Source organism: Chaetodon trifascialis, chromosome 23, assembly GCF_039877785.1.
Source record: "Chaetodon trifascialis isolate fChaTrf1 chromosome 23, fChaTrf1.hap1, whole genome shotgun sequence".
In the NCBI taxonomy this organism is placed as follows: domain Eukaryota; kingdom Metazoa; phylum Chordata; class Actinopteri; order Chaetodontiformes; family Chaetodontidae; genus Chaetodon; species Chaetodon trifascialis.
Genome location: NC_092078.1, coordinates 11,740,392 through 11,752,891, shown reverse-complemented (window position 1 = coordinate 11,752,891; position 12,500 = coordinate 11,740,392). Strand labels below are relative to the sequence as shown.

At 42.0% G+C, this 12,500-nt stretch overlaps 1 protein-coding gene across 1 annotated transcript in view; it reads right to left on the bottom strand.

Annotated features, from left to right (window-relative positions):
* LOC139351801 (uncharacterized) overlaps nucleotides 1–4,579 on the bottom strand; it is a 9,204-nt gene extending 4,625 nt beyond the window's left edge. Inside the window, exons 1-3 of the mRNA XM_070993806.1 lie at nucleotides 4,485–4,579; nucleotides 1,867–3,329; nucleotides 879–1,227 (exon numbers count right to left, since the gene is read on the bottom strand). Of these exons, the coding sequence (XP_070849907.1) occupies nucleotides 879–1,227; nucleotides 1,867–3,329; nucleotides 4,485–4,537 (1,865 nt within the window). The 5' untranslated portion in view covers nucleotides 4,538–4,579. The remainder of the gene's footprint in view (nucleotides 1–878; nucleotides 1,228–1,866; nucleotides 3,330–4,484) is intronic.
* Nucleotides 4,580–12,500: the final 7,921 nt, after the last annotated feature.

The window sequence follows — 12,500 nt, the reverse complement described above, 5'->3', positions numbered from 1 at the left end:
TGCCTCCTCTCTGCTCCTGGGTTTTGCTGATGGGAGAGTGACGACAATGCGCAAACCTAGCAAACCCACTGTGAAACTGTGGCTTCTGAGCTGCAGTGGATGTTGATGAAGAAAAGCGTCATAAGCACATTGTTGTGTTTTTACATTTCCAATTTATTTTTTTATTCTGGATAAACTCATAAAGCCTGTACTAACATTTTTCTGGACACAATTAATAGATGATTTTACTTCACCAACCAGAGCTTGTCAACAGAATAGTCCCTCCTGACTAAGAGAAAGGTAAAAATGAAAGAGAAGAACTAAAGTACGAGCAAGAAAAAAGACGGTAAAGATTCACTGACCAAAGTGTGAGGTGAAACAAAGTTCATCCCCATCATTTTTATGAGACATGAGCAATTTGATTTGTAAGACATTGCGGGATTCCAGGTGTCTTCTTGAAACCGATATGCTGAAAAACCGATAACGAAAAAGTGACGTAGCGGTAGTGAGGCAAAGTAGACCTGTTACAAACGAAAACCAACTGCTGCTTAACACAACGTCACATAAACTCTGGAAGAAAGTGCATCTTGTTCATTTACACAGTGAGCTTGCGAGCGCTGACACAGCCCCCGAGCGAGTGGCAGCGATATGTTCGCATTGAGTGGCTCTTCTCCATCTACTGCTAGCATCTGCATGCTAACATGCCCGCAATGACAATGCTAATATGCTGCTATTTAGCAGGTGTAATGTTCACCATGTTCACCATCTTAGCTTAGCATGTTAGCATGCAAACATTTGCTAATTCGCACTAACCAATTAGCTTCTTGGTGATATAATATTGGGCAGAATTGTGCATTGCTAAAATCATATTAAGCCATCTAGTGGAGGATACGCATCACCTTAGCTGGACCTCCTTTTCTTGTCTCGCACTCATACACAAGCATATTTCCCCAAATGTCAAAATGTTTCTGTAAGTTTGCTCAAATTGTTTCCTGTGGTGAAAAATGGTAGAAGTGCTGTGGCGTACCTGTAGGAGTGATTGAGTCTGATTGGCTGGTCCATTCTTTGCTTTATGGCTCACTGTGTAAGGGGCTATCTTTTCTGCTGCCTCATAATGTTGGCCGGAAAGAAGAGATGGATGAAAGGGAAGAGGGAAGGAGGGATGGAGGGATGGAGCATTAGAGGGACTGGGTGAGTGGAGCGAAGTGAGAAATGAGGACTCTGCAGACTGAGGGATGTTGTGTGAGGCTGGAAAAAAAAGAGGGGGGAGGACAGGAAAACAGAGGCGAGTCATGATGTTGTCAATGCACCATAATGGACTGTACTGTAAAACTGCTTGATCATTCTGTGAGTGGGAGACAGTCAGACAAAACAAAACTTAAAGACACTGTCATCTGTGGCAACAGAAAAGCGTTACGCCAGACTGACAGAGTCTGTTGATCTGCAAATGCTAATTCATTCTTGTGAAAACCCAAAAGCACATAGACAGTAATTCAGGATATACTCTGTGCGGCTTGTCACACGTGAACATTACATTTTACACATGGTGTTAAAAGGTAACAAAGATGTCTGTTACAAACGGTTTCAGACGAGAAAATGTTAAAAGTGAAAATGTGATTTGCATATGGGAAATGGGAAATTTCATATGCTCACCTTCGAAAACCCACATGTCCCGTAAATTTACATGTGGGTATTAACCTGTGGCTTTTTCTGTAAGGAGGGGAATGAAGTTCACTTAACTTATATTTAAGGTTTAAGTACTCTAGTATCCCTTGGGGCTTTTTTTCTTTCTCAAACAGTTCTCTTCTTGGATAGATTATAGACAGATTATATTCTTTTTCTTACTATCAGACTTTCATTTACAGAAATGCACATGAAAATCCTTACCTGTGATGTTGCCATAGTCACAACCATGAGAGGATCTCAGGTTGACCTCGACGTTGCTGGGCTCGCCTGATGACTGTGGAAAGCCTTGTGCCAGCAGTGGAAACTTCCATACCATCCCAGAGGAATGGATAGATGGAAGAGTCTGAAGGCGGGAAGTGAAAAACTGGAGCGCGCCAAGTGATTCTCCCCCCTGGGACACTGAATGTCCGGTGCCTCCGAGTGCACTGGGAGAGTCCATTTTGGAGGGTGAGTGGGAAGGAGGAGGTAGAGGTGTGGGAGGAGGACTGAGGACAGAAGACATGAGGTGAGATGATGTGGGAGGAGAGGGCAAAGATGCAAGAGAGGGATGAGTGGGTGAAGAGGATGAGGAGGGAGGGAGGTGGGTGTCTGAATCAAAAGCACAGCTGTGCCTTGACTTGACCAATCCAGAGCTTTCTCCTCTCCCGAGTCCAAAGTCCCAGACCTGTCCAGAGGAATCCCCGCCGGGAATCACGGGGAATCTTCTCTTTCGCTGGGAGAGGAACGCCTCAGAAAAGGAGTCCAGTTTCTGAGTGTACGTACCACTGCTGATGCTGACAGGTGATCTTTGCGGGACGCACCCTGAGGCCAAGGTGTGGGTGTCTGCTGTTCCTCTCCACCTGCCCTCTCCGGTCTGACTCAAAGGGGAGACACTGAGCCAGGGTCCTTCAACCTCTGCTTGTTGGAAATGATCCTCACCTGAGCCACAGCTGGACCCATAATCTTCTTCTCTTCCTGAGTAATTATCACTCACTCTTGAATCGGTCCTACAATACTCTACACTGCTGTCACTGAAGCTCCCTGCCACACTTCTGTTGTAGGAAGTAGGTTGCTTAGTAACATGGCTAACATTAGCCTCTCTATTGTAAACTGTTTGGCTTTTAGCTTCATGGCTAGCGTGGCCATAATTTTTGAGGTTTGCTCTGAGTATGCGCCTGACTCCTTCCTCATTGCCACAATTCATGGTGTAAAAAACATCACTTGTGTTACTGTAGCAATCATCTTTACTACAAAAAACATCTGCGGTGCTTTCACAACTTTCCCCGTCTTCCCAAACTTCCTCCTTTTTGCTACTCCCACACCAATTGTCAACAAAATGGTTGCCCATCCCACTTTCTCCATCAAGATGGACTCCCAAGTTAGCATCTCCATCCAAACTGCTACAGCTCGTGTTTAGCAAACCTCTGTCACCTCCACTGCTTGCCCTTCTTCCCCCAGATGAGGTGCTTGAAGTTGGAAAGGAGGTTGTGGATTCTTCCCCTCTAGTTCCATATTGCTCCAGCGGATCTAGGGCAGGCTGAGAGGATGGGTATCCCAGTTCAGGGCTTTGAAGGCTGGGGAAGGTGAGGTGAAAAGATGGGCGATGGTGATGGTGTTGGAGGTTGGAAAAGGATTGGGTGGATGACCGGTTATCCATGATGGCTCGCTGGGTGTAGCTAGTGTGCCTGCAGGAGACAGACAGAAACATAATACATGAAGTATGAATGAACAAAGATGAACTCATGTCATAGCATTAGCAGTATTTTTTAACTACTACCAACTCAACAAAGTAGACCTGTTACATCAAATTCTGTGACCTCATTTAGCTTTATTTGGCTTTAATGGTTTTATTAAAGTCAAACTGTTACCACACATGGTGACTCCGTACTGTTTAGATTCAGGCTCACAAATTTTAATAGCTGTAGATTTCAGTGTACAAATATTCATGATCAATGAAATTCAATGACAGTAAAACAAAGGCCTGCGAGTCCAGCAGATGTAACCTGATAGCTGAAGTACTTGTTCTCTATTGAAAGGCCTATAGCTACTGTTGCCATAACTATCAAACATTTTGACCCCATCTACGGTGTAAAATTCATATCTCTACAGCTGTCAGAGAACAATGGTGCCACATTTTTTGCTAACAGCTGCGATCAAAATGGGCTAACAGGCCAACAAGGCTAGCAAGAGTTCATAATCAGTCCCTAAAGGGTTTGCTTGCATATTACTGTCTGTGCTTTACCTAAAAGTAATTAGCATTTATTATTACATGTAATATTTATTGATTAATAGTAATGGCGCCTTCTAAAAAAAATTCAAATCAGGCTCGGATTAGCAGTTTTTATCATCCTTATTCATGCTAGCACAGTCTGTGCCTCAACTGATGCTGTTTGGCTTCGTTCTCCTTCGAAAGACAGTTGAGAAAATACCAATGGTGATGTACGTATGAAGAAAGACGCACGTGTGACAAATTGCTGCCGCATGAGATGGAGAAGCTAAAGAAAAGCTAATTTTGCAAGGAAATGCGATGCTACGTCAAACATACCCATTGCGAGCGCATAAGTGTTGGACAAACCCATTTTCTTTTCTCTCTTTACTGTGATTGACAACATCATCTCCTTCATAAAAAACGGTGTTTCGAGAGCTTGTTAGAAATTCTCTTAAAGTACAGACATTTGCATTGCATTGCAGTAAATCTTTAATTGCCACTGTTGCTTTTCTTTCTTTCTTGAAACCACATTCTGCTGTAAATAGGACACTGAGTGAGTCAGAAAGAGAAAGAACGAAGGAAGATGAGATGAAGATACAAGTACGCTGCGTTTTGAGGTTGTTTTTTTTACCAGTTCTTGGTGCTTAATTTCCTTTTCACATAAGTTCGTCTTCTGTTGTTCATGTTTTCGGGTCCTTGCTGTTCTTCTGATTTTCTTCATCGTCCTCGCTGACTTTTCTTGCTCTTTCACTCTCCACTGTCTCGAGTGCTTGTCTAATGATTTCCCCCTTCAGATTTTCAACCTCTCACACACTCTTTCCTCTCTCTCTCTCTCTCTCTCTCTCTCTCTCCCTCTCTCTCTCTGCTGTGTATTCTTTGACAGTATGCACACACACACACACACACACACACACACACACACACACACACACACACACACACACACACACACACACACACATCTGTCACACAAAACCCAAAAGTAAGTGGACACATACACACAACCACTGAGCTCACATACAGCCTTTTTCACACACGCACAAACACACTCATTTAGTCAGTCAGTTACTCGCTGAAATGCACGTACATGCACACAAACAAACACACACTCTGACTTTCACACTCACACACACACACACACTTGCAGGTGTCAGAAGGGACCAGCGGGTAGTGATGTTGCCTCTCTGCCTTTTCGTCGTCGTGGTAACCACATCCTGAGGAAACAAACGCTGACGGATCTCCCTCCTTTCAGCTATCTTTATCTCTCTGCCCCCCCCCCCCCCCCATCTCTCTGTCTCTCTTTCCGTCTCTTTGCCTGTCCTTATCTCTGTCGGTGTCTCGCCAACTTTGTTTTCTCCATCTCTTTCCTGTCCTGCCTTTATTCTCCTTTTGTTTGCTGGCTTTTCATCTTTCTGCTTGCCTCAGTCTTTGCGTCCTCTCTGCTTCTTGGTGTGCATCTTTTCTCACGTCCCACCCCCTTTTTGGCACTCTTTTTTTTTTTTTTTGTAGTTCATTGTCTGTAGTTTCCTTCTTTTTAAAGACATTCATGCTGAGGTTGAGTTACTACAACACTCAGGGATATGCACAAAATGCATTAAATCTTAGAAAATTTTTAATTAGCAGTTGCAATAAATGTACTTTTTACTACCATTAGTTCCATGAATACATATTTATTAGACAGGTTGTATGTATAAAGTGATACTTTGGTTGACCTTTGTAAAGTTTCAGACTGCATATAAAAACAATTCATGTATATGTCTTTCAGTATGTGTGAATGTACATGCATACATCTTTCTGTGGCTACATACAGTACATTTTGTAGGTGTGTGTGTGTGTGTGTGTGTGTGTGTGTGTGTGTGTGTATGTGCGTGTGTGTATAATATATATATATTTATTTAGATTTATATTTATGTATATATGTGTTTGTGTGTGTGTGTGTGTGTGTGTGTGTGTGTGTGTGTGTGTGTGTGTGCAGAGGCAGTAGCTTAGATGTTTACCAGATCAAGATTCTCCGGCAGAGTCAGCTGACAGGAAGTGAGAAAGAATGAAACAGGAAGGAAGACGGCGACAAACGATGAGGTTCAGGGAACCCTCTAAACACCCTGCAGCCCCACCTACTCACCCACCCACTCACCCACCACACACGCATACACACACATGCTGATATGCTGTTTTATACCTTTGTTATGTCATATAACCTTAAAACGCCTACTCACACATGCACATGCAACCTCAAGCACAACCGCTGACAGGTCCACAAGTCCATGGGCAACTTCAATAACTTTTGCAACACATACACACACACACACACACACACACACACACACACACACACACACACACACACACACACACACACACACATATATACATAAATCTAAATCTAAATAAATATATATATATTATACACACACGCACATATACACACACACACACACACACACACACACATACATATATATATATATATATATATACACACACACAGGTGCACACACAAGGCTGTTATGTACAGACAAGACAGTTGATGATCAAGCAGTTTAAATAAACTTAGCGATGCTAAATTGAAGCGAACACTAATTCTGCGTCAGCATCCAGCTTCCTGATACACTCACTGACTTGTTATCTGTGTTGAAAAAGTTAAAAAGTTATTAGAATGTAAAAATCCTCCATTACTGTAAAAGGCAAAGTCCAAAAGACATTTGAGCAGCTGTCAGCGAGGTCCTAAAGGACCTCATTTTAACCTTCCAATCACCTTCCATAGCTGGCTCCTAACCCCCCTGTGACATGTAGAACGCATGTTTTCCAAGGTGTCATCATCCACTATGGCATTCAGCTCCAGGTCTCGTTGTGCTCTCAAACGTCGAGTGTTATCTGACGTGTCTAACATCAGCTTTTTGCACTTATGCTGTATTAGTTTTTTTGTTGATGCAAGGTGCTCAAACAGATGTTTAAAATTCGATACTGGTTGGCTCTCCTCTAATATTATCCCAGCCTGCCTGTTTTGTGATGTTGTATCTAATTTGTTGATATCTACATATTTTAGGTCACTTGAAAACCTTGTTGAGTTGGTGCTAAAGTTGCCAGCTGATTGCTGTCTATTCGTGCAGCCCGTTTTGCAACATGAGATCTTTTTCTTCTCAACACATTTCACGCATCAACACAAACACCGTGCTCGCAGCATCATGCAAAAGGCCCAAACAAATGTATGTGCAATTTGAGAGTGACAAACATGACACTGCTGCCATTTGCCATCTGTGTGAAAGCAGTGAAATGGATTCGTTTGGATCAAAAAGTGTTTCAACCCTGAACGTGTTGATCGATCAGCATGTTTCAAATGAAATCCTCGAACAGATCACCGACTGGTAATAGTAAGTACCTTCATCACATTCCAGAGAGTGGACAAAGAGAGCGAGAAAGGGAGCATAGGTGTGTGCCTGCGTGTTTTTCACAGTCAGCGTGTGTGTGTGTGTGTGTGTGTGTGTGTGTGTGTGTAGGTGATCATGTTAATGCTGAGGTCACTTGTACAGTGCATCTACTTCTCATAGCTGGAAACCTCAGCATTAACATGCAGTATGGGTAATAATGTGGTAACTACACAATCTGTCTGACACAATAACCTCAATATTAGCATAGATGATGACTTTGGTAATATTTTATTGATCTATTATATCATATTATAGGCTGGTACAGATATGCTCACTACATTACAATTACAATCAATGTATAAACCTTCAGATTTAAAATTTAATCTGAAGGTTTCCTGGTTAATACAAAGAGTTTTAACTGCTGTAAAACATTTTCTAACATCAATATAAGACATATTATCTGTGTCAGTATATGAGTCATGTTTACATTGCTGTGGGTAGACACCAGGAAGATAATGTTCTGCACTTTTCTATACTTACACCTGCAGCCAAACAACAGGCAGCTGACTGACAGCGAGAAACACAATTATTGCTGCTCCAGAGTCTCCCAAAATTAGTAAGATTCTTGAAAAATGTGCGCTTAAGGCATCAACAGCTCTCCCAATGTGAGGATTACTGTTGAATTCAAAGTGTCAAGTTAAAAATCCTCCTCGGAAGGTCTTTAATCCTTCTCATTACAATTTAGTCACATGTTTTAGGATGAAATGATCTCCTTTCAAGGTATTATGATTAAATGAAAGATGAAAAGAAGCTTTTTTTTGATAAAATCCTTCAAATTCTCGCAAAGCTTCACTCTGCACTTCAATAAAGCAATAGCCTTCAGGAGCCTCGGCTGATCTTACAGTGATCGCGCCGCTTAAAACTCAGCACGTCTGACCTTCTTGACGCCGCTGATTCTGACATGGTCGTCTGTGTCTCCTGTGCGTACGCATTTGCATACATTCCTGTTTGTGTGCGCACGTAACCTTGAGAAAACAGGCGAATGAAAAAATGTGTGAATGAAAGGATGTGAGAGGGTAGAAGGGCCGTGCGGAGGAGTGCGTACGGGGGAGACGCTTCTCTAGTTTTCTCTCGAATTCAGCATAAAAACCTGCGGGAGCAGAGGAGGGGGAACGAGAGACGCACTTCTGGACTTTTTCTCTCCACTCTTTGTTTTCTCCGAGCATGCCTTCCGACACTGAGAGAACAAGTGGTGACTGGCGGGAACAGAGTGACTGAGTGGATGAGGGAGAACGAATCGTTGTGTCACTAAACAGACTGTTAGCTGTAAGATAGCCTAGTCTAAGACCAGCAGTTCATCGATTATGCAGAGGTGTTTGGGGAGAAAGCTCAATCCCCCTCAATGAACGTGATGTTAAGAGTCACGTTCAAGATTGAAAAACTATCACATAAGGACAGAAAATTGTCTTGGGTTGAGGGCTCACAAACAACAACAAAGACCCAAACAGGGCCCTGATATGTGACAATGACCGTAGATGCATGTATGAGACAGTACAAAATCATGACGGTGTATAAAAAAATACTGAACACACAAAAGTGAAACTGCTACTGAAGCGCTCTTCGCGCAAGAAGCAGGTGAAAGAGAATTTTGTTCCAAAAAGTCATCTTTGCCTTTAATGCCTTTTTACACGTACGTCTGTGCGGTGAAATCTGAATTTCTGCATCTGATTTATGTCGTTTGCTTGCTGCTTGAAATTTAGGGTCAACATTTCAGCCGTCCACACACACACACGCAAACACAAGACACACACCATGGGTTCACAACTTTGCCGTCAGAACCTCAGGCAGGTTGATGGAGTTGCAGGAAAGCTCTGAGAGTTTTATGTATTCTCAGCTCAAAAATAATGTGGTTGGAAATATGGCGTGTTTTCCTTTTGATGCATTTGGTGCTCTCACGAAAGACTACATGTGGGGCTGAAACAGCTTGACAAGCACTTTTGCAGTACAAGATCACAGGCCAGAAAGTGTTCAGAGACCCCGCTGTGTGCACATGCGCCTGCGACGATACACACTTGTGAAGACTGCAGCAGGCTTTCATGTGAAATAAAGCATTTCAGTTCGCACCACAGGAGGAGCCACGAAAAAGTCCATAAAATGATCGAATTTGGTAACTACAGCGCAGTGCACTACTTTTTGCGTTGTTCCACAGTGGATATCAAGGGACTTTCTAATGTTGTCAGTTTCACATGATCGACCTTAATTTGTCAACACACATGCTAAAAGGTGACAAACTTTGGGTATGCCTTCATATGGACGATAACTGTTCAAACTGTGATCTGACGCAACGAGTTGCGCTGCTCCACAAAAATTGTCTAAAAGTGTGAATTGCACAGCAGTCGATCCAAAAGCCGACTTTTCAAGCGCTGAGAAAGTTATCAAGCTCCCAACTTTTAATTTTCTGCAGCATCGTGTTGTAGATGTGCGCACAAATTAATGGAAACCTTATGACCGTGTCCATCGACTGTGTTTGGTTAAAGTCTGTAATTCAGTTGTGATTGAGTCTGATAGCGCTGCTACAGTATAATACTGGTAATATGATGCTTTCGTCACTGTATATTCCTCATACTTGGATGCAGAAAATACTAACAAGTCGTATTGATATTCTGAATTCTGAATATGCTGATCTATTCAAATAAAAGGTCACAAAGGTCATGAGAAGGTGAACTGAAAGACGTAATCGTGACATTTAATTTTTCGAATATATTAACAGAATTAACGTTGTATCACTATGAGAGGGGTTCTTCCTTTTCTTTAGGTCATCACAGCACTCAACTGGATTTTGATGCGCAGTGTTGCAAAAATCTAATAAAACACAGTGTTGTGTATTTTTGAGCTTGCAAAAACATATATTTGATATTACAATAAATGCCCAATTGTTAAACTTACTTTAATTCTGGTGAGTGAAAATAGCTAAAGTATCTTTTATTATTTTAATCATATCACACAGTCCAAGATATTTGAAAGTGTCATGTTTCTGAAGGCAAAGAAAAAGGAGTTGCATCGGTCCAACTCTACACTATTATTACTAGTATATTCACAGTGGGGGCATCCCATTATAAAACCAATTTCCCTGTGAGGATCAATGCAATTTTATTGCATTTCATGTTAAATGGCAGCGACAGAGAACCTGCAGATGAGCTTTTGATATTAATGGCAGAAAGTCTGCTGATGAATCGGTCTTGAGGGCTGGTATTCTTTAATCAATCAGCAATATTCTTTAATCAACAAACTGCCAAACTATTTTGGGAAATTTCACTTAATGCAAAAGAGCTTTTCCTTTCAAATGCTCTGCAACACAAGAATGTCTTTGTTTTGCTGAAGGATTTGTTTTGTTTGTTGAGGCGTAAATACATGATTATCAGGCAAGCCACTCCTGAAAACTGGTAAACGAGCGGTGATCGCTGCATTCGTGATTAATAAGATCGACGGTGAGGAGGCAAAACATCTGCCCAGTGCTAATGAGGTGGATGGATTTCATTATTTCAGTCTGATGGATGATAGACATCCTCTGCTTTACTGGACCGTGCTGCACTCCAGCTTTCCCACTGTTAGATTAGAAGATCAATATTACGCTTGACAGTGACTTTGACTTTGTCTGCATAACAACAATAACACAATGCAGTAATACAGAAAATATGATAAAGTCAAATAGGAAAAAATATTAAATTATTATCGAGTTGAGTTTTTCTTATTTTCGTATGGCCTTAAATTACTTTGGATTTTTGATACTGATCAAAAGAAAAAAAAATCCTCTAGCATAAGTGCAAATGTAAAGCACAAAATTGTAGATTTCACAAATATTTACCACCTTTTCTTTGACGCACCTAATTCATCACTGCCGACTGATTAGAAGTCCCATACTAATTTGAATGGCAATCCTCTGTTTGTGGTGATTTTAGATGACACACGCTCAATTTCCTTCTGAAAAATGCAACATAAAGATGAAGGAACATTGTGGTCTAATCAGCAGAGATGTACCAATCAGGGGATGAACATTAGAACGTTTTCAAGGTGCTGAGTATTCAATGACTGCACATCCTCAGAAACCAAGTGTCTGCATGAGGGAGGACAGTAAGAGGCCTCCAGCAACTGTGAGGGAGCTACAAGTTTCCACAGTTGAGAAGGGGGACACTGTACAACGAACAGTTTTCCGGATGCTTCACTGGCAAAGCGAAAACCACTGTTGAAAAAATGTCATATGACATCTGAGCTGGCGTCTGACAAAACGGCAAACCAAGTGGGAAGAGGTTTCACGGCATGATGGGGCTAAAATTTAGCTTTCCGGCCATCATACTGAATGTCAAATGTGCATCAGCACGAACACACCTTCCCTACTCTGAAGCTCGGTGTAGCGGCATCATGCAGTGGGCATGCTTATCTGCAGCGATGCCCACAAAGTGAAACATAAAGTCAAAGCTACAGAAAAACAAAAAGAAAAATAACACATTAATATCATGCTGAGTCAAAATACTGATCTCAGGACATGTGGCAGAATGTTACGTTGCCGTCCTTTCAAGGCCTTCAAAATGACACTTCTGCAAAGAACAATGGGGAACGACTGCAGCGGCGAGATGTTTCATGCTGATCCACAAAGACTTAAGTCTGTTACTGCTGCCAGAGGCGCCTGTACTGCTTGAGGCAGCACTCGAGGGGGATGAACTGTTATGCATTCATTTAGTTCATGTTTTAGTCCATTGGGGTGTGTTGAATACTTAATAATTGTACTGCATTTTCAGAGGCGTCTATGGATAAAACTGATCTGCACTGGAACCCATGACAGTCTTCTTCCGTTTCCTCATTTCACCCCTTCTTCCAGACAGAGTGTGGAAGCCCATGCACAACTCTACTAAAGCCATTTAACGATGAAGGCTGCTGCGACAAGAGAGAAACTTCAATTTCTGGTTCTTCCAGCTTTGATTTTCCTGCTGAGCAGCGAAAATGTTGAGTGCAGATGCATTTCGTTTGGGCCTACGTTGGCATAGACGCTGAGGTTTCACTTCATAGCGCAAAACACAAAAGCGTCTGTTGCCCCCATTCTGTCTGCAGATGTCAAAGGAGGTCACATAATCAAAGGAGGTCAAAAATAGGAACAACAATACAAACTCGTCTTCAATTTGGACAGACAAAAGTAACATACAGCCTTCAAAATGACTGTGAAGTGCGTCAATGTGTCTGTAAAGCAGTTTGAACAAAAACTGACCATTCCAGCCTTGACTAAG